This window comes from Plasmodium brasilianum, assembly GCF_023973825.1.
Source record: "Plasmodium brasilianum strain Bolivian I chromosome Unknown PB_00_04, whole genome shotgun sequence".
Classification (NCBI taxonomy): domain Eukaryota; phylum Apicomplexa; class Aconoidasida; order Haemosporida; family Plasmodiidae; genus Plasmodium; species Plasmodium brasilianum.
The window spans coordinates 30,137-55,330 of NW_027122922.1; the positions used below are offsets into that span (position 1 = coordinate 30,137).

At 18.5% G+C, this 25,194-nt stretch overlaps 3 protein-coding genes across 3 annotated transcripts; all 3 read left to right on the forward strand.

The window, feature by feature from the left end:
- Nucleotides 1-6,367: 6,367 nt before the first annotated feature.
- Nucleotides 6,368-7,329, forward strand: MKS88_000164 (fam-l protein; the record flags this gene model as incomplete). The annotated part of the gene is made up of 2 exons (XM_067214777.1): nt 6,368-6,454; nt 6,583-7,329. The coding sequence occupies 2 exons, from the start codon at nt 6,368-6,370 to the stop codon at nt 7,327-7,329; spliced, it is 834 nt and encodes a 277-aa protein (XP_067075970.1).
- Nucleotides 7,330-13,492: 6,163 nt separating this feature from the next.
- Nucleotides 13,493-14,412, forward strand: MKS88_000165 (uncharacterized protein; the record flags this gene model as incomplete). Its single annotated transcript, XM_067214885.1, has 2 exons — nt 13,493-13,576; nt 13,714-14,412. 2 exons carry the CDS (start codon nt 13,493-13,495, stop codon nt 14,410-14,412), a joined length of 783 nt encoding a protein of 260 aa, XP_067075971.1.
- A 2,577-nt stretch (nt 14,413-16,989) lies between these two features.
- On the forward strand, nt 16,990-17,972 carry MKS88_000166 (fam-l protein; the record flags this gene model as incomplete). Its single annotated transcript, XM_067214991.1, has 2 exons — nt 16,990-17,076; nt 17,202-17,972. 2 exons carry the CDS (start codon nt 16,990-16,992, stop codon nt 17,970-17,972), a joined length of 858 nt encoding a protein of 285 aa, XP_067075972.1.
- Between the last annotated feature and the right edge of the window lie 7,222 nt (nt 17,973-25,194).

Consider the following 25,194-nt stretch of genomic DNA (forward strand, 5'->3'; position numbering starts at 1 on the left):
AAAGACTTATCACATTTAACTGTTCTGAAGAATAGGTAAATATCGTGTTGGTATATTTGTCATGGAATGATATCTTTAAATAAAAATTAAAATACCGTTGAATTAACAGTTGTTACCATTATTTAGTGTATTTTCTAAATGATTTAATAAAGTAAATGAAAAATAATTATGAGTATTTAAGAAAGAATGGTTAAAATAAATATATATAATATTTTTTTTTTAATATCAAAAAAAAAAATATTTTGAATGTTAAAAATATTAATGATAAGGAGTATATATATGTATTTATTTAATGTATGAAATATATGTATAGTAAGACAAATTTAAATAGAATTAATAAAGATATTTATTAAATTATATTTTAAATAAAAATATTCTATTTGTATTCAAATGTCTCACATGATGGTAATTTTGAAGCATAAGGAAAAATAATTGTAAAGTATAACATTAACTTTTAGTAATAGATATTGTGGTATAATAAATTAATTTAAATGTAATACAGAATACTCAGTATAGTAAATAAAGAATTAAAATGAAAATAATTGTTTTTGGTTTAAATAAATTTAAGCTTTTATGCGATACATATTATATATAAAGTATGTTTTTTTTCTGAATATATAATATCATCGCGTTATATTGAGTGACATTACGTTAGTCTTTGTAATATTTATATAATTAAAGAAAAAAAAAGTTCTTCAAAAAAATGTTAATAAAATATTCTTTAAAAACGTAATCTGAATAAGTTACTTTTTAGAACTTAGTCATTCATTACTAATATTGATATTCACTATAATTTTATTCTATTTAGCATTTTATGATATCCATTAAACATATGAATTTAAGTAAGAATATGAGTAATATCATATTAGTATATATAAATATACATTATATGTGAAAATATTGTTTAATATATGAATTTTATTTTTAATGAAAACCTTGTATACATATATGGTAAAATGAAAAGTCATTGTAGACATAAAGAAAACAACTGAAAAACACTTTATACATTACTTCAGGATATTTAGAAGTAATAAAACTTTTTCATATGTAAGATAAAGGAAATAATTCATCTTTTATAGTTATACTTTATCGTATATTTTTATTTACAGCAATATATCATTATATTAAAAAAAGTTCTTAATATCTTTTAATCATAAGTAAAAAAAATATATTTTTAATATTTATAAGTTTTCAGAAGTGCACATAATATTATTACATTCACTTTAATGGATTTTATTGTTGAATTATTATAAGAGTTCATAATATAAATAATAATAAGTAGAAAATTTTTATTTATGTTTTTTATAAAATATGTTATATATTATTCATTCTCTTATTTTTTAATATATTAAACCTATTATCATTCTAAAATTATATTATTAACCCGAAACAATTTTTTTATCTAAGCATTTGAAATTTATTGTTCTAACAAATATTTTATTCTATATTAATGTCTAAATACATAAATAAATGTTGTATGTATATATAATAATGTAAAAATAAATTAAATATAGATATGTTTTTTACATAAAACATAAAGAACTATATAGGAGATTATTACAATAACTTATTGTTAATTTATTCTCATTTATTAGAATTTTATAGTAATACCTGTAAACATATGATTATACATGTAATTTACGTAATAATATTTATGAAGTGTTTTGAATATTATAATGTATATATTATTTCATATTAATTTCTTAAAATTTTTAATATATTTATATTCTCTAATTTTTATTTCATTTTATTTTTTTACTTTACTAGTAAGAGTGCAGAGACAAGTAAGAAACAATAAATTTCTGTGCAATTTGACTATATTGATGATTATAATTTTCAAGGTTTTCCAAAATCATATGCATTAATAAAATCTTTGAAGGAAGATGATAATAATTTATATTAAAATGGTTGAAAGGTTATTAATAATAGAAAATAGAAAAAATTTCTATCTACGTTAATACCTAGAATCTCTAATAGTGATAATGCTACTGAAAGTATTAGCGAGTCAGAGTAATGTAATATATTGTATGAATGATTGAACAAAAAAAACAAAGATTATATATCGAAAAGATATGAATGTAAATGTAAAAGCGTATTATGGGATAACTTTATTGAGAGGTTGTGGCATGAATTAAATGAGGAAGCGGTTGAAGAATTTTTATGTAATAGAAGTACTAGTACCTATAACTGTACTGCTTTACCTCAAATTAAGATTGCCTTAACTTTGGGTTTTACACTTCTGGGAACTTTTCTTATTACTTTTTTTCTTTTGTATAACGTATAATTAGAATTATCGTTAAAAATTACGAAAATTTAGAACAACATGTGAACTTGATTATCATTAAAATATTATTATTATAGATATGCATATCATATTTCATTATTTTTCATTTTATATAATAGTTTAGTCCCGTTAGACTGAGGATTAAGTAATGTCTTTGTAAAAAATAGAGAAAAATACTCAAAATAATTCCAGAAGAATCACGTGAATCATTGGAAAGAACTTCTTAAAATTGGACTTCACATTCCGAAAGCGGAAGAATTAGGATTCATTACCATTATGTATGAAATTCTTGATTTAGATATAACGAAGTAAATGGAATTAATGTTCGTATCGATATTAGCAGTGAAATTTTTATCTAATAACAATATATTATGAAACAAAAAAATAAAAATAACATAGTAGGAATATATTTAAGCAATACAAATATTACAAAAATAATATTTATCACTTAAAGCAGAAGATATAAATGTTATTGCTATGTTGTATATAATCTATTAGAAAATTTTCTTTTATATTATAGATTAGCAAAAATATACATGAATAATATATCATATTTTATTTAATAAATTATATATATCCTTTAAGAAATATTATTAGATATAACTTTTTTAATTATATTAAACTGCATAATAGGTATATAAAAAGTATTTATGCTTTATGTATTCACTTTAATTTATAGGAAATACTATTTTTTTAGATGCTTCAGTTGTTATTATGGTTTATATATATCTAATATTATTTTATTAAATATCGATATAAATATGCATAGGATATATTAATTAATATAAATAGAAAAATTTTAAATCAAGTTTCTAAAATAATTTCATATAAAAAGATAAAAAGAATTATGAAACATCTTGTGTATTTCCAGAATAATAATAATATACTTGCAGATATTATTACAATATCTATTTATATAATCTATAGAGTATATATTATGTTGTAAAGACACATAAATAACATATCTTTTATTCTTACTATATATAATAATTATTATAATACATTATATTACCATGTTTTTCAATTCTGTCTTTCTATATATTTCATATATATTTTTTTTGCATATCATAGCAGTAATAATAAATAATAACATTTCCATTAGTAATATAAGAAAATGATAATAAATAATTCTAATGTAGCGTTACATGTATATAATTCTAACAAAAATACTATTATAATTTTTCATGTTATAAATTATATATGCTACATAAGAGCATTATCATGCTTGAGTTATTTAATATTTTTTATATGTATAACTATATATTTTTATTTACATTTAAAGTGAGATAATATTTTTGTTAGTACGATTGTATAGAATATATATTAATTTATTTTGTATATACAATATGAAATATGTTTTTATATATATTTTTTTGATTTACGTGTAAATATTGCTAAGAAGTATATATATATATAATAGGAAAAAGAAATAAGAAATATATATACATATAAAATGAAAAATTATTTTGTCGTTCATCTGTTTTAATATATCTTTATTAATTATATATAAGATATTAGTTTAAATTTTTGTCTATGATCTCTATATTAAGAGATTATACATATATAGTAAATGAATTATTTTATGAATTTCATTATTAATAATTTAGTAGATATTTATATAACATTGTTTTTTGCATAAAGTATAAACTCCTAGAATAACATAAAATGTATACTCCATATAATTAATTGAATTCTACTATAATAATAAAAATATTGAGTCCCAAATTATCGGTGAATATTGTATATTAGCATAACTTATATTAATTAATTGTGTTTATTAATTAGAAATAAAGCTGTCCAAAAATTAAGTATTACCTTTTTTAAAATATACAATTTTAGTAAATTGTTAAATAGTATAAAATTAACAAAAAAAAAAAATAAAAATAAAAAAATAACACATGCAAAAAATTTTAAATATTTTGAATATATTTAATGATATAATTAATTATGCACGAAAAAATAGGTAAGTATACTTGAAAATCTTAAAATACATAGAAATAGACAATAAGTTTCAAGGAACACATAATACGAAAAATAAATGTTATTTCCTATTGGCAAATAAAAGTTACGTTGTATTAGTTTAAGTATAAGAGTATAAACCAATAAAACTGATATATAGAAAATGAATATATAAAATTAGATATATATATAGTATAATTTATAGATAATTACAACACCTGGAATAATTCATAAAAAACAAATATCATATTATTATATGTCTTTTTCTCCAATATATATTATGGTTTTTCATAATTTAAAAAATATATAATTAATTTAAGTGGCAGTTATACTATGAAATGTGAAAATATATATATGAATTATAGTGTTATTTATAAATGACATAAAGTCATATTGTTAACAGAAATTATATAGTTCATTATTGCAACATAATTCTATAAATTGAAAAAAATTAAATATTTTCAACAAATTTTAATTGAAATGAAAAATAAATTGTATTATGTATATTTAATAAGCTAAAAAATTAATGAGTCTAAAAATTAAAAAAAAAAAAATAGAATTTTCCTATTTAAAAAAAATGTATTCAATATATAATAAATATTATGTAGAACTATGTTACATATTTTAATTAGAGCGAATACAATATACCTATAAAAGCATATTTAAAAAGATAATATTTTATATATGTAAATAACACAATTTAATTAATATTATCATAAAGCACTATGAATACATAATGTATATGCATTAAATTATATTTATTACTTCTATATAGGATATAATATACATTTTAAAGCAGCAATTGCATAAACCGTTACTATATGTGTATAAGCTTTTTTATTCTTAACATCAAAAGTTAAAATATTTAATTATAATATATTATTCTGCGAAAATAATATAAATAAGTATATAAAAGTTTTTTTGTTAAGGTGCACTATATTGGTAAGAAATAATAAAAATATATTATTTAAATATATAAAATAGAAGGAATATTATATAGGATTTTAATAATAATAAGTGTTTCAATTATTTACGAATAAGATAAATAATATATGTACTTATTGTTTTATTATTATACTTTCTTTATTGATAATACAATTTATTTTATAAAAATTTATAGAATATCTATGATATAGTAAAATAAGAAAAAAAGATATGATTTTTCATTATTGGATAGATACAGAAGCAAATTATTTTAACAGTTATATTCTGATAATAATCAATTTAATACCAGAATAATATATTTTATTATTTTTTATTTTATTGTATTATGTTATATTAAGTATTCTTTAAATTCATATTTTTAATTAAAATAAAATAAGAACTGAAAAATTATTTAAAAACATTTCATGTACAAGTAATAAGAATAAAGCTTAGATAATTAAGATTCAAAAATTATTTTACAAAAAAAAAAAAATTATAATTTTTTTACTTTGGAGATATATGTTTTTTATATAGATTAATAGAATGATATGCATTTTACATTTTAAATATATTATAGGTATTAATGGAAAGAAAGTGATATAATTAATACATCATAAAATGATATATGTAATATCATTTTCTTCATTTTTCATTATGTCTATTATATTTAATATTTTTTAACAGTAATAAGATATATTTTCTAATTGTGTTTAAAAAATTAAAATTATTAATAAAGAAGTATCCTTAAAATTAGTTATTATCCCCTTAATATAAAGAATAATATATTACCTACGTTCTATACGTCTAATATTCTATATAAACGCAATATATGAAAATATTAAAAAATTTTATATTTTATTATTATTATTTTTTTTTTAAGGTAAATAAAAAATTAATTAATTGTTATACTAAATATTTAATTTATATATTTTTAATATAAAATAACGAATCATAATTATTTTATTTTAATAAAAATTATTTTGTTAAAAGTAATATTAAGGTAAAAATTCCATAACATACTTTTTTGGTTATTTTTATTTTTTCATTTTGTAAATGGCATTATAGTTATATATATATTATTATGTTTTTATGGAAATATAAAGAATAAATAAAATAAATATATTATAGTTTATCTTTAGAAGAATATTATATTATTATTTATTTTTTCCTTAATGTATTACAATATATAGCATCCATATAATGAAGAAAAAAATAAAACTATTGTTCTTAATAAAAACTGCAGCATTTATCCTTTCAACATGGAGAATCAACTATGCCAGTAATCTGGTATTATGATATTATCGTAGAATATTTGCCTTATTCATTTTTTTCTTGCTTCACTTTTATTTATAATGTTTTTATTCCAAAATATTATTTATACTATAAATGACAAATATTTACTTTGTTTTTTTTAGAATGTGCTTAAAAAATATTTGGACGAAAACAACAGTAATGTTAGAAAATTAGATACAAGAATTTATCAATTACTAGTAAAATATAAGCAGAATCATGATTCACGTATTTTGGGCTTACAAGAAGTAATACCATATAATGGAGAGAACGAAGGAAATCATATATGCAATAATGAAAAAAGGCACGAAGAAAGAAAGAAATTATCAAATAAAAGTTTATTAAATAATTCGAGAATTCATAGACATGGTAAGAAAAATAAATATTGTATTTTTGCAACAAACAAATATTCCCATTTGGAACGAAAAATATTTAAGGAACTGGATTACCAGAATTTTCTTAAAAACAACAGGATAATTAAAAATAAATTGCACAAAAAAATAATGTTTAAAAAATATGGATTACGATTTTCTCTACCTTTATTATTGTTTTCATTATTATCAATATCGCTAATATTAGATCTATTTTTTAAATGTGGATTTATAAATGGACTTTTTGCATTTTTGAAGAATTATTCTTTAAATAAGTGGATGAAGGGTTTTAATGAATCTTCATTTTTTAACCCCATAAGGGAGTTGTGCAAAATTACGGGTAGTACAAGTAATACGAAGTCTACTATTATTACACATTTTTTTGGTATAATAATATATGTCATACCTTTCTTCATATTAGGTGTTACGCTTATATCATGGATTATTTACTACCATAATAAAGTTAAAAAATTTGAAAAATTTAAGTTTAGGAAAAGGTAAAACGAATAAAAAGTCGTATACTTTTTGTAACAACATCGTTCGTATATGGTAGCATTAGTAATAAATTTATTCATGATACTATTAAACATAATCATAATTGCTTAATGTTTACAAATATTTCTACATATGTGTGAACTTCTTTATATACTACAGTAATATATTTTCTTGGCTTTTTAGCGAATTTGAAGATTTTGTTATGTTTCATTTTGTATTATAAAGTATCATAGCATCTCAATTAAATATATTTGTCAAAATGTTTACGAAATATTTATTTAAATAGTTTCTTATGAGAATAATATATCTGTACATTAATAATAGTTTATAATAGAACAATTAATATAAATTTTTTGAAATCTTGTAATAATTTATATTTTACCTAAAAAGTTTTGATTTCCATTATATAATATATTCTAGCCTAAAATGATTATTTTTTCAGGTAATTAATAAAATATATCATTAGTTTAAAATTAGCCGTAATATCTACGGTTTTATATTTAATGAAATAAAGTGAATATACTTTGTTGTGTTCATATGTATAAATATATTATTTGTTCTAAATAGGAAACTTAATAGCCATAATACAAAATTTACTTTATGAAAAATATCGTATAAGATATAATTATAGTTATAACTATTATAATGTCCTTTTAGTATTTTTTTACATGATGTAAATTTGAAATTATATACATATATTAAAAATATTTCTTCATTAAATACATATAATCTATATTCATTTACTATCTTACGGATTTTGTCTTTATAATTAAAAAGACATCTTAGAATTATTTAATATTAAACTTCATTGTGATGTTAATTACTTTTTGAAATGTATAATTATATATATATTATAAATAAAAATTTATAAATAAATAAAATTTAGATATTTTATATTTATTACTTTAATAAAATATTAATTAAATAAATTAAATATAAACAAATGTTAATAGATAGTACATACAAAATCATTTCTATTTTTTTTTTTAAATAATAAAATTATATGTATGTATATATGTCTGTAAGTTGCTATATTATCATTAATTGTAATGTAAGAAAAAATATTTTTTCTGTAATTCATAATAATATGTGGGCATTTATTTATTTATATATTTCCTAATTTTCCTGTACATACGTATATGATGCAAAGAGCTAATATAATTTTAAACGTGTATATAAATATACATATTTAATATTGACAATTAATAATTTATTTGTAATTATAAGGTTCATATTTTAAATAAAATGAAATTAAAAAAAAAAAAAATATTATATATTTTTAAATAATTCATGGGTATATTAGGCTTGTTTTGGGGGGGAGGATTACATAAGTTTTAATTAATTCATTTTATAAATTACTAATTTATTTGTTGACGGTTTAATTGAATAAGCGTAATATATATTATTTCGAATATTACAGTTTTGCTAATAATTTTTATTACAAAAATTGACATAATAATATATTTTTAATAGTATCAAATGAGAATATTAATATAATGGTAATATTCGTTTTAATTATCACATTTATCTGTAATTAAAAACTATTTTTTGGTCATTAAATAGCATGTTATATTTTATTCTTTGAAAAAACATACTAGAGAGAAAATATGAGAATTATATATACTAACTATGCTCAGTGGAGAAAACAAAAAGACTATAATAATAATTTTAGTAAAAAAAAAAATATTTATATGTGTTTTTATTTTTAACATTATGTATTACTGTATTTTATTAAAATATTTTCTTCTGTATATATAATATATATATGTATGTAAAATAATTATTTTACTGTAATATATTTTGTTTTTTTTTTTATCATTTTATGAAATTACGTTATATTTTTTAAAAAGAAATTAACTAAAAATTTCTTATCCTATATTCTTTTTAATAGTCGATTAAAAATTAATAATTAAGAATGAATATATTATATGTAAATAACAGAAAAAAAAGGATAAATTAAATAAAGAACATTCCTATAAGGTAGAAACGAAATATATATTATAAAAGTATCCTTTAATATAAGACATAAATTCTAATTTTATCAGAAGAACTATATATTATATAAAAAGATTATGATAATAAATATATTTCTGCAATTAATAAGATTTATTTATTATGTATTTAATATTTTTCTTTAATACCATTTGTTTTTCATTTACTTGTATTTATATAATTTACATGAAGTTAAAAATATAACGTAAAATTCTTCAACGATGAAAGAATACAGATGTATAGATAATAAAAAATTTAAAATGCGTATAGATTTAAGAAAGCCATTGAAGTTTTATCATTAGTCCTTCTAAAAATAAGAAAAAAACTTTTTTTGAATTTTTACTTTGTTAAGTTTTTAATTTCTATATGTTATTCTTAAAAGTTAACATATATATGTTCTTTTTTATATGTTTTATCTTTTTTTAAATTTCTTCAATTATGTATATGTACGCTCAAAATTTTCCTTATGTATCTTTTTCGTTAATTCCTTTCCCCCTTATGCTTTTCTTTTTTTTTTTTCTTTTAAAATTAATTTATGAAAAGTTAAAATAATAATATAAAAAATTATTAAATTTTAATGGAATTATTTGGTGTCAGAATTTTTAAAAATAAGGAAAAGTAGAATTATCATTTTTCCGTTTGGACAAAGTCGCTGAGTTGAGAATATAACTTAGACCTGCTGTAATAATTGTTTTGATATATATAATTATAATTGTAAAGGTTATTATATTTTCTTTTATTAGTGAATTATGTTTTGTTATATCTTTAAGTATTAAAAAAATGTGCATGCAGAAATTTTAACAAATAAAAAAAATTTGTATTGCTTGAATTAAGATTATATATATGTAACCAATATAAATATGATCATCCTTAACAAAAAGCTTTCTTTTTGGAGATTACATTTACATCTATCAAGGCAACTTATTAAATGGGAAAGACTGTTACGCAGGAAAAGAAGAGAATGGAGAAGCGAAGCAATATTTGAAAAGACAATGAAAAAATGACTTAAAAGATATGAAAATGAGAAAAATAAAAATAAGTACCACATTGATTTATTGAGAATGCCAAACTTATAAATTCAGTAAAAATATTAAAACTATTTTTGTTTTGTGCTCTTTTTATGTTAAGGAAGGAATAACAAAGATTTTTATCTAATAACAGAATATCATTATATACATAATATATTAACTATAAAGAGGGGAAAATAAAAAATTCTAGTGTGAAACTTTTTAAAATATTTTTCTAATTTATTATTTCTTCTCTTAATTCATATGAAAAGACAAAAAAACACGAAAATAAGCCTATTATTATATAATTTCTTTGGAAATGGAAATGTAAAAATTGAAAAGTATTTTATTCAAACAATATATATGTGTCACCCATAATGTTATAACGAGTAAATATACTTGTGTGTATGTACGTATACATATGTAAATATGTATAGGTGCATATATATATGTATATGTGTACACTCGTATAATATAAAATATCCACTTAAATATATCCTCACATGTATCTTTCATATTTCAGAAAATACCTATTTGATTTTTAGCTTTAAAAATTACGTTGAATTATTTGACTATATTATTAAAAGATTTGACGCAAACATTTTTTCATGCGTACGCAGTGGGTATATAAAAATAGTAGCAAAAGAAACAAATGAGATGTATTTTTAATGGCTTAATTTATCTATTTTATATTATGACATTATTTCTTCAATTTCTTATTATGACTTAGCTTCATATATATATGTAAATTTTTTTTTATGTTGTATCCATCATATGTGATAAGAATGAAGGAACTCATCAGAAAAAGACATGCATGAAGAAAATAATTTGTAGTTAAAACATTTTAAAAAAAAATAAATCATATAATGTATTTATCGTGAGAACGAAGTTTTATATATATAAATATCATATATAATTTTAGTGAACAAGTAAGTTCATGTTTGTGTATGTACATAGAATTATATTATTGTTTAGTACAGATATATTTATGCATATAATACTGTTGTATATATATTTATATATATATATATTTTTTTTTTGATAGTATTAAGCTAATATATATTTGAATCAGCGCTAATGGGCACTAGTATATATAATAGAAAAATGTTTTATTTTGTTACGTCTTAAACAATAAGTACATAATTAAAATTAATAATACATTTAACATTTAATTCAATTAAGCATTAAATAATATGTAAAAATATTTTAATGTTAGTGACATTTTTGTATAGCATATCATTATGTATAGATAATAATTTATAGAATTGTGTTACTCTATATTTTTGATATGTCTGTTAGTTTACGTAGTCATTATTACAACCTTAAATGTATACAAATATAGGGATTTTGTTAAAATAAAAAAAAAAAATTTTTTTAATTTTTAATTCTGTCCTTTTCAATAATATCTTATCTAGTAAAAAGAAATCCATATTATATATTTAGGATAATTTATGTACATCATATTACTCTTATATTAGTTCTTTGAGTGCTAATATATCTTAACATATTAATCTATTTTGTATAAATTTTTTAATTAAATGTGAATAAATTACATTGTTTTTGGCTTCATATATTTATAAGATTTTTGTATGAATAAACTCTGGTTTTGAAAATGCTCTTACTAAATTCAAAATTAACCAAAATTAACATTAAAATTTGATTCATTAACAATATGTTATGGGAATTTGAAAATGTATACCTTATCCTATAACATATATTAAGTATTTCATATTTTTAAAAAATATAGATGGAGCTAAATAACATGATGATCATATTTAGATATATATACATAGTCAAATTGACCAACATGTTAATAAAAATTTTCATAAGTTATTGTTTTTTTTTTTATTATTGATAATATAATTTATAATATTTTATGAATTATTATTTTTTCTGGATATAATATAATATAAATATTTATACTTATCTTTTGTATTAGCAATCAAAATTTTTGAAAGGTAATTATCACAAATTTCTATTATAAGTTCGATTTATAATATATACCTATGCTGGAATTTGTTAATATGCATATTACAGTTTTTTACCAATAAATGCAAGGTAGAAAACATTTATTATAACACATTCATAGTTGATTTAATTAGATTTTATAAAAATTAAATATTTATGAAGAAATAAAAACATAACGGGTAAAATGTATATTTCATTCTTGATATATTTAAACATATACATTATTTATTTACACTTATTCAGATATTGGTACATTTTTTACATGAATTTCTGTAACTTTTATTTTTTCATTGGTAAATTTCATCTAAATATATATATATTATTAAAGAAAAAAATAAAGTTTAGTTTAAATTAAAAATATTTCATTTATATATAATATTACAAATTATACATAACTAAAAAGTATAAATTTGGAAAGTTATATAGAAAATATAAAAGATAAGTCTTTAATTACCTGTAATATATGTATTTTTTAATATATTCGATAGTTTTTCTTATGAGTTATATCAAATAGGTTATAGTACATATAAGAATATATATATTTACTTAGTAAATAAAGCGTGTGCTAAAAATAATATAACTCAAAAAGTAATAAGAAATATTATTATTTTCATCGTTTATTGTTATTATTTTAATGTTATATTAATTAATATTTTTCGAAATCATAACAAGTTTTCAAAAATAATTTTTTTTAGAATGAAAATTAGTAATTTGAGTAACAGTAAAAAAGATAATTACTCTTTAAATATTTAGAACAAGATATTGTGTACATTCTATACAATCTATATTATATACTTTCCATATACTACATAAAATAAATATATAGTAATATATAAAATTTTTATTTTATTTTTATTTTTTTATAATTAAACGTGTTAATAAATAATTTAATTTCTCCATTACATTAAATAATTATATTACATATTTTAAAAATTTATTAATGAATGCAAACTATTTTATTTTAGCGGAAATTATTTTTTTTTTAAATTGACATTAAGATAAAAATCATATAATATATTTCTAAAGTTATTTTTCCTTGTATGCTTTGTAAAATTTATTAAAATTATATAAAATTAAATATTTATGGAGTCATAGAAAAAAAAAAAATTTTTTAAAATAATTATAGAATATCTTATCGTTAGATCTATATTATATAATTATTAACTTTGTACTTACTGAATATAATATTAAGGATCTGTATCATGGAACAAAAAATTAAGCTAGTACTATATATTAAAATCGGTGCGTTTATCATTTTATATTGGATATGCCATTTTAGCGAAGTTGTATGTTAATATTATTTAAAAATATTTGAATTGTTAATATATTTTTTTTTTTATATTGTGTTATTTTTATTAATATTTTTTTTTACCGTTAGATAATTTATTCTACTAAATATAAAACATTTACATGGTTTTTTTAGATTAATTTTAACAAATCTTTTGATGTGAAGTACAATTTGAATATAAAATTAAATAGAAGAATTTATAGACTACTAGCAAAATATAAACAAAATAGGGATACAAATATAATAGGGGTAAAAGACAATATCCCATATTATAGCCTGAATGAAAAAGAACATAAATCTTATAAAGAAAAGGAAACAAAAAGAAAAAAAAAACATTCCGGTAAAAATCTATTAAATAACAATCAATATTATACAGAAGTCGTAGACTATAATAATGGCATGTTTGATGGGAAACATTTCCATTTAAGAAAAAAATGGATTAAAAAAAGAGATTATGATGATTTTCTCGAAAAACAGAGAATAAATGGAAATATAGCTTTAAAAAAAATAAAATTTAGAAGTTATGGATTTGGAGTTTTTATATTTTTCCTTTTTTTTTTGTTCGGAATAGGTCTACCCATACTAGAAGGAGTAGGGGTATTGGAAACTGCAGGTAAGATGCTTGTAGGTAGTTCAACAGATTCAACATGGTTTGGGGATATTTTAAAAAATATAGTAAATTATTTAAAATTATCAGAAGCAGCTTATAAGATATTACCGAATGTACTACTTTTCGTTTTTTTAGCTGTTATAATTGTAATAGCAATTCCTATAATCTTAAGAAATAATGAAAAATATAAGAAAATTAAATTGATGATGGAGCAAAATCAATAAAACGAAATATGTATCTTTATTTAACAAATCTATTAATATGAAGTAATATCTGTAATATCATTAGTGATATATTTTTAACAAACGTAACTATACCTGTAACAATTTTATAGATGCAAGTGTATAAATATTGCGTTTTTGATACAGAACCGTAATAAAAATTGTATTATTCACTTTTTTTATGAATTTGATTGTTTCGTTATTTTTGAATATATATTTTAAATTATTATTTAATATTAATTAAGCAAATATGGTATAATATATATATTTCTGTATAAAAACATAATTAAGATAAAAATATTTTTTTGAGCTTTCAAGTAAATATATAATCGAATAATTGATACAATTTCACAGAAATGTGATAATTTATATTTGTACTAAAATTTGCTTCTTTTAATTTTATATCTTGTAATAATATAAAATTATAATTTTTCAGATTATTAAAATGTTGTATAATTAGCAAGGAATTAAAAATAAATATGTCTTGTTTTGTATTTAATAAAAAGAACTAAATGTATTGTGGTGAACTGATATATATATATGTGTACATTCGCTTAAAAAGGGCTTAATATTTATTATGTGAAATATGATTTATGATAAATTGCAACAAACATATTTATTGAAAAATCTCCTTAATACCTTTTAGTACTTATCTTATCGTAAAAAAGTAAACGTATGAATATATTATGAAATAATATCTTTTTTATTTATGGACTAATTGTAACGGTTTACTCATTTAGGGATATTATACATTTAAAATTAAATAAATAGTTAAAATGATTTATCATATTATTATTATTATTCCTAATTATAGGATTAATTAAATTCCGTTAAAATCAGTTATGCATATATTAATTTGAAATTGGATAAGCATATGTTGTATACTTTGTATTTATATCTTATGTCATTAAGTGATTATACTAATGAATTAGTTTTAAACATATATAATTTGTTAATACGAGAAAAATTTTTTTATTTTATTTTATTTTTTTTATATTTCTAATAACTGTATAATGCTAAAAATGTAATATATATATATCTGTAAAAATCTAAATTATCATTAAAGATATTCAAAATAATTATATATTTTGTAAAAACATTTAATAATGTATAGGTATTTATCTTTACATTTATAATATATTCATGGTTTTATATAAATACATAAGTAAAGATTTAATATTATTTTGTTAATAAAAAGCGATACATATAGTTTATATTTACCAATAAGAACTTATTCATATTTATAATGCTCATTTTTTAAATGAATTAAAACAAAAAAAAATACGAATTATTTTTTTGTATACAGTTCATAAATACAAATATACGTTCTAAGTAAGGGTTTGCACGTTAGTATTCAGGTTATTTCTAAGTACTGTCCAACGTTTGTTACTGAAATTTTAGTTTTGGTATTAAGTGTTTGTATGTAAATTATTAATATCGTGTATGACAAAGTTGCTCTAGAGTATAAGTTTATACATACTTTTAATATTCTATTTTTACATTTACGTAATTTCTGAATTAATTCTGTTTCACAAGCATTAATTTTATTTGAATAATGTATTAAAATGTTAAGAAAATTATATAGGTGCTTTTATCATCTATTGTATAAAAAAAATAAATTATTGAAACAATGATATTCTAATAATAATATATATATTGAAATATTAATATATATGATTACTTTTATTTTATTATATAATATTAATATTTCTTCTAAGTATATACATATTTTTAAAAAGAATAAAATAATAGGTTATATGGGATAATTTAGTAACAATTTATTTACAGGTAATATAAATTAAGCTTAATTTAAAATAGTAATTTACAAAAATTATTATACAAAAATAAAATATTACCATCTATTTAAATATAAATATATATTATTGTATAAATTTTGTAGTATCCAGTATATTAAATTTTTAAAATATTTTATAACTGATTAAAAAAATTAAGTGCCCTAATTAATATAATACAAATGAGTGTAAGAGATATGATTTATTTAACATTATTAATATTAGATTATTAAGCTAATTAATATTATATAACGTTAAATTCCACTTTTAGTTAAAAAAGTTTACAAAATTAGAATTATTAATATAAAAACATTTCTAATATTAGTTGTTATTTAATTACAGAGTAAATATATTACCTATATTCTCTACATTCTCTATTTTACATGAATACCATGTTTGGATATATTACGTATTCTTATATTTTTATTTTTATTTATTTATTTGAAATCATAAAGAATTATTTAATTACTCTACCATATTAAATAATTAAATTATATATTTTGAATATTTATAAATGAATTCAAGTTTTTTTATTTTAATAAAAATAATATTTTTAAGAGTAGAATAAAGGTAAGAATTATATTATATACTACTATAAATATTTTTCTTTGTGTCTGTTGTTAAAAATATTATGAGTACATTTTTTTTTTACGTTTTATGGAACAAAAAAAAAATAATAAAAAAAAATATTAAATAAATAAAAAATTATTATACATCATTAAAAGAATATTATACTATCGTTTATTTATTCATTCTTGAATAAGTTATGTTATTAAAAAATTATATCATGGATAAAAAAATTAAGTTACTTTTTTTTATTAAAATTTCTGCGTTTATCCTTATATCTTGGATGTGGAATTTAAGCAATGAGATGGTCTAATGATGTTATTTGAGAATATTTGAGTTATTAAAATTTTTCTTGTTTTGAGTTTATTGATAATATTTTTTGAAATAATATTTTATATTTTTTAAATTACATATGTTACTTTGTTTTTTTAGAGTATATTTAAAAAGTCCTTGAGTATGAAATGCAACCCTGGAAAAAAATTAGATGCAGTAGAATACAGAATATTAACAAAATATAAACAGCATAAGGATTCATGTGATGTATGTTTAAAAGAATATATACCAAATTGTGGATCGAATGAAAATAAAGATATATCTATTAATGGAAAATGGGCCAAAACAAATAATAAACTTTCAAATATAGATTCATCAAAGAGTGCAAAAGACCATAAACAAATTATGAAATATAAGTCTTGTATATTTGAATCAAAAAAATATTCCCATATGGAAAAAAAAATATTCAAAGAACTTGATTATGAATATTTTCTTAAAAACAATAGAACAATCAGTGATAAGACTTACAAAAAAATAATACTTAAAAAATACGGACTACGATTTGCTTTTCCTTTACTATTATTTTTGTTATTATTCTTATCACTAATGCTAGATTCATTTATGAATCTTGGACTTATGAGAGGATTATATAGTATATTGAGATTATGCGCTAGTGAAGGTTGGTCCAATCCACTGCGTAAAGTGCTTAGTGATGAACGTTTTAAATGGCTTTTCGAGTCTATGAAAAAAGTAAAAGTACGAAAAAAAGGATCTGAATTTATGGAAACATATGTTTACATTCCGAGCTTTTTTAGATTGATAATATATGCTATACCTTTCATTATTTTTGGTGTTACACTTATATCACGCACTATTTATTACCACAAAAAAGTGAAAAAATATGAAAAAATTAAATTTAAGAAAAGATAAAAAGAATAATTAGAAATATGTTTAATTATAAAATAATTTTCTATTATGATGCAGTATCTATAAAATCATTGCTTATGTAATTATCAAATATATATATAATTCTTTATTTTTTAAAAATATGGCTATTTTTGAAGTGACTTTATGATATATAATAGAACAAAATGATGTTCCTACATTTTTTGTAATTTTGCACTTTATAATATTTTTAAATTTATATTATAATATATTGTTGCTATTAAATTAATTATTATGGTTTAATATATACATTATAGTATTTGAATAAATTTTTATAAAAAACATGTATATATGGGTTAAATTAATATACAAAATGAAAATTCTTATAATTTTAGTAAAATGTGAAAATCTATAATTGAAATAAAATATGATAATTTTCTTTTTATAAGTTAGTCTAAAATGATTATATTTTGAGTTTATTAAGAAAATGTATTATTTGTTTTATTTTACCAATAAATGTGTCTTATTTTTTATTAATAAAAGACAATGAAGTATTCTGTCCATTGATATGTATATATACTGTTTTTTTACTAAAGAAAAAACTTAATATTTATTCTATAAAATATCTATTATGATAAATTTAAAACATAATTACTCTAAAGACATATTTAGTGTACTTTTATACTTTATTGCATACTCTAAATTAGAATTTATATATATATATTAAAATATATCTTTATTATATATCAAATATTTATAATTATTTACTAACTTATTAATTTTAAAACCTTATATTTATAGAGTAAAAAATATTTATTATTTTATTATTATGTTTAATTCTCATGTTAAATCTTTTTTGCAAAAAACGAATAAAGTATATAATATATTCAGAATTTATAATAGAATTATATAGCTTTTTTATTTTTTACATTATTAAAATATTAAATTACTGAATTAAAAGTATTCATATATTTAGATAATATGTATAGTTTTTTTTTTGTTAATGGTATAATTTTAAATGCGTATAAATGTATGTAAATAGTTATGTTATGTTAAGTGGTAGTTAAATTAAATGTATGTAATATTCGTTTACATTATAAGAAGAAGATACCTTTTTATATATATTTCCTATTTTCTATGTCTATAATTATATTAAGAAAAAATGTTATTTTAAAGATGTATAAAAATAGATGTATTTTATAATGAAAACGATTTATTAATATGCATTTATGACATTAATTTTTTATATAAAATAAGAGCAAAATACATTAACTGTTTTTTTAGATAATTAATAAGTACATAACATAGTTTATCTCGGTTAGATAAACTTTGAAATGACCTATTTAGAAAATTATTCTATTTTTTTAACACGTTATAATTAAATAAGCTTAATGTATATTGTTTATCATGCAGAACTTGTGCTAATATTATTCCTTTGTTATATTTGCTTTTATATAGATTTAGACGATAATGGTATTATAATACTTGTATATATTTTAGTTATCGTACTTCTAAAAACTTTAAAAATTATTGTTTTTTGAGTTAAGTAGAACATGTTTATTTTTTGTGTGTCAAATAATAATTAGCATGTAGGAAAAATGAGACTAGTACATATGGGTAAATGTACATATTAAAAGTAGAAATATTGTTATTAAAAATTTTAAGGAATATTTTCACATATTTTTTTTTCGTCAACATTTATTATTTCTTTATTTTATTAAAATATGTCCTTTTATGTATATCCTAAATACGCATATATGTAAAATAACTACACTAAAACAATTTTTTTTATTTATCTTTTTTACATTTCCACATATAATCAATGAAAATAAAATTCTATATGAAAATCTATTAAGTTTTATCTTATACCTGTTAATATAGAATATATATAAACTTAAATAACATATATATATATATATATATATATGAAATTTATAAAGAATAACATAAAAGACATTGTAATTTTTTAATTTTCTGCATCTTATATTAGAGCTCTCCTTTCATTAATTTTTATATTATTATAAGCAATATAAAATATACATTTGTAAAGATATATTTATTTCATTTTCCATTTAAACTATACATTATTATAAATATGTTCTATATATATATTAGGAGTGTTCAATATGTTCCGTATGTATTATATCTATATTTTATAAATTGACAGTTGCACGAAAGCATATAAACTTTAGTTGTTTAACAAATTTTTATAGGTAAATTAGAGGTGAATATTATCTTTTAATTAGGGTGAATACGTAAATATATTTAAATTATTTTATGCTTTTTTACTAATAATTGTTATTAAGTGTATGGTGAAACTAATATACTTGAATGGATATAAATCAAGTCATTTTTTTCTAACTATTTTATACATTTAGTTCGAATTAATAAATGCATAATATTTTAGATATAATTAAAATATTATTATATGTATACTAACTATTCAAATAACGTAATTTTATATTTGATCATTATTATAACACATACATTGTTATCAAGTTATAGAGAACATAAAAAAATAATTATTATTATATCATAAGTATAGGAAAATAAGATAATAAATTTAATTAGTACCCTTTTATTGGTTAAATATATTAACATAATACCTAATTATTTATATACATTCTAAATATTTATTAATTTATGAAATATTGTATTTAATATTTTAAAATATAATATTTCATTCAAGAAAACATTAATTGAAAATTTCTTGTTGTAATTAACAGAGATATGTAATTTAAAAATAAAAAATTTAAATAGTGTATATATAGTTAATAAGGTATTATATGGAATGTTAATTACTATCCGGTAAATAATTTAGTGTGTATGTGCTAATTTGTTTATCAATGTAAAATACTAGGATGTATATGTGACGTACCGTATTATAATCTTTAAAATAATTTTTAATATATTATTATAATGTAATTTTTATACTTAATAAAATAATTAACTCTTATACAGAAAAATAATATAAAAAAATCATTTAAAAAATGTTACAATGTTATCATTATTAGTTGCTTTTCATATGTGTAATAGTAAATTTTAAACGTTTAATGTGCTATAAGTTGGAAAGGAAAAATATTCTATTATTATTATTATTTTGTTTTTTTTTTTTATCAATTATAAAATAATATTTATTAACAGATATTGGATAGATTCTTGTTTTTTCATTATTTTTTACTTCTACTTATATGCATTTCGTTTTATTTATTTTAGTATTTGGTTCAATGGATACTATATAAATTTTCTCAAATTTTTATGACTCTATATCTTATTCATAGTTATATATTGTTTTTTTAATTTTTTCTGAATAATTTAATATTTTTCTTATATATAAGATTAGCTAACATATATAACTTATGTACATGTATTTCTTAAACCTCCTTTTTTTCAGATTTTTATTTCTTCTTTTTACGTATCTTTTTTATGCCCCCCTTTTATCTCACGTTTATACTTCTCCCATATATCTTACATTTTTACTATACATATTTAGCTATTTTTGTTATTTTTGAAATTAGTAAGTGAAAAATTATATTTAAAAAAAAGCAAATTATTAAATAGTAAGTAAATTAACATCCGTAGTAATTTTTTAAAAAAAGGAAAAAAAAAAATTTTATTTTCACATTGTGAAAAAGTCACTGAAATGTGAAAGAAGTATAGACCTGTTATAATAATTGTTGTACTTTTTTTAATTGAATTGAAAATGTTAATTTTTTTTTCTTCTTGGTATGATATTAGTTTTTTCTTTAAATAAAAAGAAATATGTGTTCAGAAATTATAGAGTAAAAGAAAATAGTGGATAGAGAGCATTAGCAATATTTGAGCTGTATACATAGAAATAAGAATTTCATAGAAAGTACGCTTTCATTTTTACAGAAAACAAATGTGGGCATTTAGACTACTTAATCTTCGTAATAGAAAATTAATCTAAAAAAGGGGAAAATGGATAATTAGCAAAACTATACTGACAGTCCATGAAAAAGTATAACCAGAAAAAATAAAAACAGTAAACATAAAAAAAAAAAATAATATAACATAAAGGATAATAATTTGTAATAACAAATGTATAATTTAAAATATTTTGTTTTTTTTTTTTATGTTTTTTTTTTACTTGGTTATTGATCATTTAGAAAGATATTCTTCTAAAAATAGAGGATAAATATAAATATAAATGATTAATTCAAAGCAAACATGAAGAAAAAAACTTATAAATGTAATTGTTTACAACATTTTTTTACTTTAATTTCGTTGTCTTAGTTCTTGTGAGTAGACGAAAAACTACACAGAATGATTTGTATATAAGTACTCCATTGTAATTTGAAATTATAAAAAAGAAAATTCATTTTGTAAGAAAAATTTATATGCATTATCTATGTTGCAACATCTAGTATAAGTATTTGAACATGTATATATATATATGTGGATATATATGAATGGATTCTATAGGATTATGTGTGTATTCACTCGTTTCCCTCTACGTATCTTTCTAAATATCATAAAACGCATATGTATTCTTATACATAGTAAAATATTTTGAATCGTTCAATCATATATTTTATTGTGTCATTGGAAGAAGTTTCTCCTGAACAGGTTCAGCAAGAAAATATTAAACACATAAACGTTATAAAATGTATTTTATATGGCATGCTTTACCTATTTACCACCATAACATTTTTTCAGGAATTTCTTATAATGACCAAGCCTCTTAATTATATACGTAAATTTATTTTAAGTTGTCTTTATTAGAAGAATATATTTTTAAAGTTGCTAATATGCACATAAACCATTTAAAATAAAATATATCTAATAAAGCATTTTCCTCAAAAGTTAATTTTATGTAAAAAAATAAATTAATTGTTTTGACTGCACAATTGTGTGTGTGCACAAGATTACATTATTCATGATTCATTGATTATTTATCTACAGAGAATTTATGTGTCTATATGTTTTTTATTTTTTTCTTGTACTACCTTTCCTTGGTTGTTTTAGACTGTTTATGTTGAAAAGTTATAAAAGGATACATACTCATATATATATATATATATATATATATATATACATATAAACGATTGTATGAGGAAAATTTATGCACATGTTATTTCTCACATTACCAACCTATGTTTCCCTGTTGTAAATGAGTCTATATAAATGTTTACGTATATAAGATATAATAGTACAAATGATAGAGCTCTGATATATGACAAGGGAGAATATCAGCAATGTATGAAGTTAATTGAAAAAGATATTTCTCTTAAGGATGTTAAAAAAAGTAAGTATAAACAAATTTACATAATAATGAAACTAAAGTTGGCGTTGATTAAATTTATTAGTTATATAGATAATTCGTTTAAAAAGAGCTTCATGTTATATTACGTCAGAATTATAAAATTATATTTGATTACCTTTATTAATGAATAATATACAGGTTTTTAATTAGTATATTTGTTGTAAATATTCAGAAAGCACAAAATGGAAAGTTGAAAATGGAAAGGTATAAAATTAAAACGTAAAATTTATTAGTTCGTTGGAGTAATGTGAAAAGAGTTTACATATACACATATACTACATATGCATAACGTAGTCTTACGAATGAATTATCATGTTTATAATATTCACTTATATAAACAAGTATATAAGGATATGTACACAAGTAATAATAGAAAATATGAACAAAAAAATTACTAATGCATGTATGTATATAATGCATTTATTCATTTGAAACTAAAAAAAGAAAAATTAAAATACAATTATTGGTTGATTTTTTTTTTTGTAAACATTACATTAGATTAATGTATATAAACCCATAAATAGTATGAAAAGATTCAATAAATTTTGATATATATAAATTAATTAGAATAAATAAATATCACAGTAGTTAAGTAGAATGAAATATATATAGATATAAAATATAATGGTCATCATTTCAGCTATTATACTATCAAATATATGATTGTGAGAGCATACATTATAGAATTTGTAGTTGTAATATATTATAGAAGAGGAACATTACTTCTATAATACAAGTTATTATAAAATTATTACTTAATGAAACAATAGGGACATAATAATTTCGATGGAAATATATATACCTTAAATTTATTTTTGAATAGTATATAGAAGTTAAAAACGTCATATAAACCATTATTATTACAACATTAAAACATCTCTAATTCGAGGAAACATAAATTATTAATATAAAATCAATTTTTATTAGAAATAATTATTAAAAGAGGCATTAAACCTACAAGAAATAAACAAGAATTAAGGGATTTATATTGATAAATATATATATATATATATGGGAATTCATTGATGTACACTTATAAAATAAATATATATATTTTATAATGCCAATAATTTATGTTGTATACATTTCTATGTATCTAATTAAATATTTCAAAAAAAAATGAAAGTTATTTGTTGTTTGTTCTTCCATTTTGATGAATAGGAATAACTATTTAATTTAAATTGACGTGAATATATTCAATAATTATAATTTGTATAAAATAATTAAAAAAAAAAAGAAAAGAATATACCTAAAAAACATCAAATTGATTAGTTACATGAATGTTTAGATGGTAATTATTAATGACAAATTTACATGTTCTTATAATTTTTATAATTGTATAATCTTAATAATAGGTAGTATTCATCATTAAGTTTCAATGTCATGCTTTTTTATATGAACCCAAATTTGTAAATTTTGACGAAGGATCATCAAGTTGAAAAAAGAATTTAAATATCTTGAATATTGAATCTTATTAATAATATTTATATCTAAATATATATATTAATATAGCGTATATACTTAAAAAAACATGAAATAATATAATAATTATCTTATTTTTATATACTGATTCAGGGTAATGTATGTTATGTAGTATATGGAAAATTTAAGAATATTATATATTTATTTACAATTAATTATTTTTTAGAAAAGTATTTTTCTTGCAAAAATTGGTATCAATTGATTATTATATAATAAAAATAATATATTTATGATATTAAAAATTTACAACTATATACATTTATTATATTAAACATACAATACAGAATACAAATATTTTTGCTTATATAGTTATATTTAATATACGATTTTTATACATTTATGTAAGTTACAATGTAGGTGTAATTTAGTATATTTCGGGTAATACCAATTTATAAGTCAATAAAAATATGTAAATTTTTGTATCATTTATAAAAATGCCCAAAAGAAAAATCATACATTAAAAAATTTACTAAATTTTATCATATGCTTTTTTATACA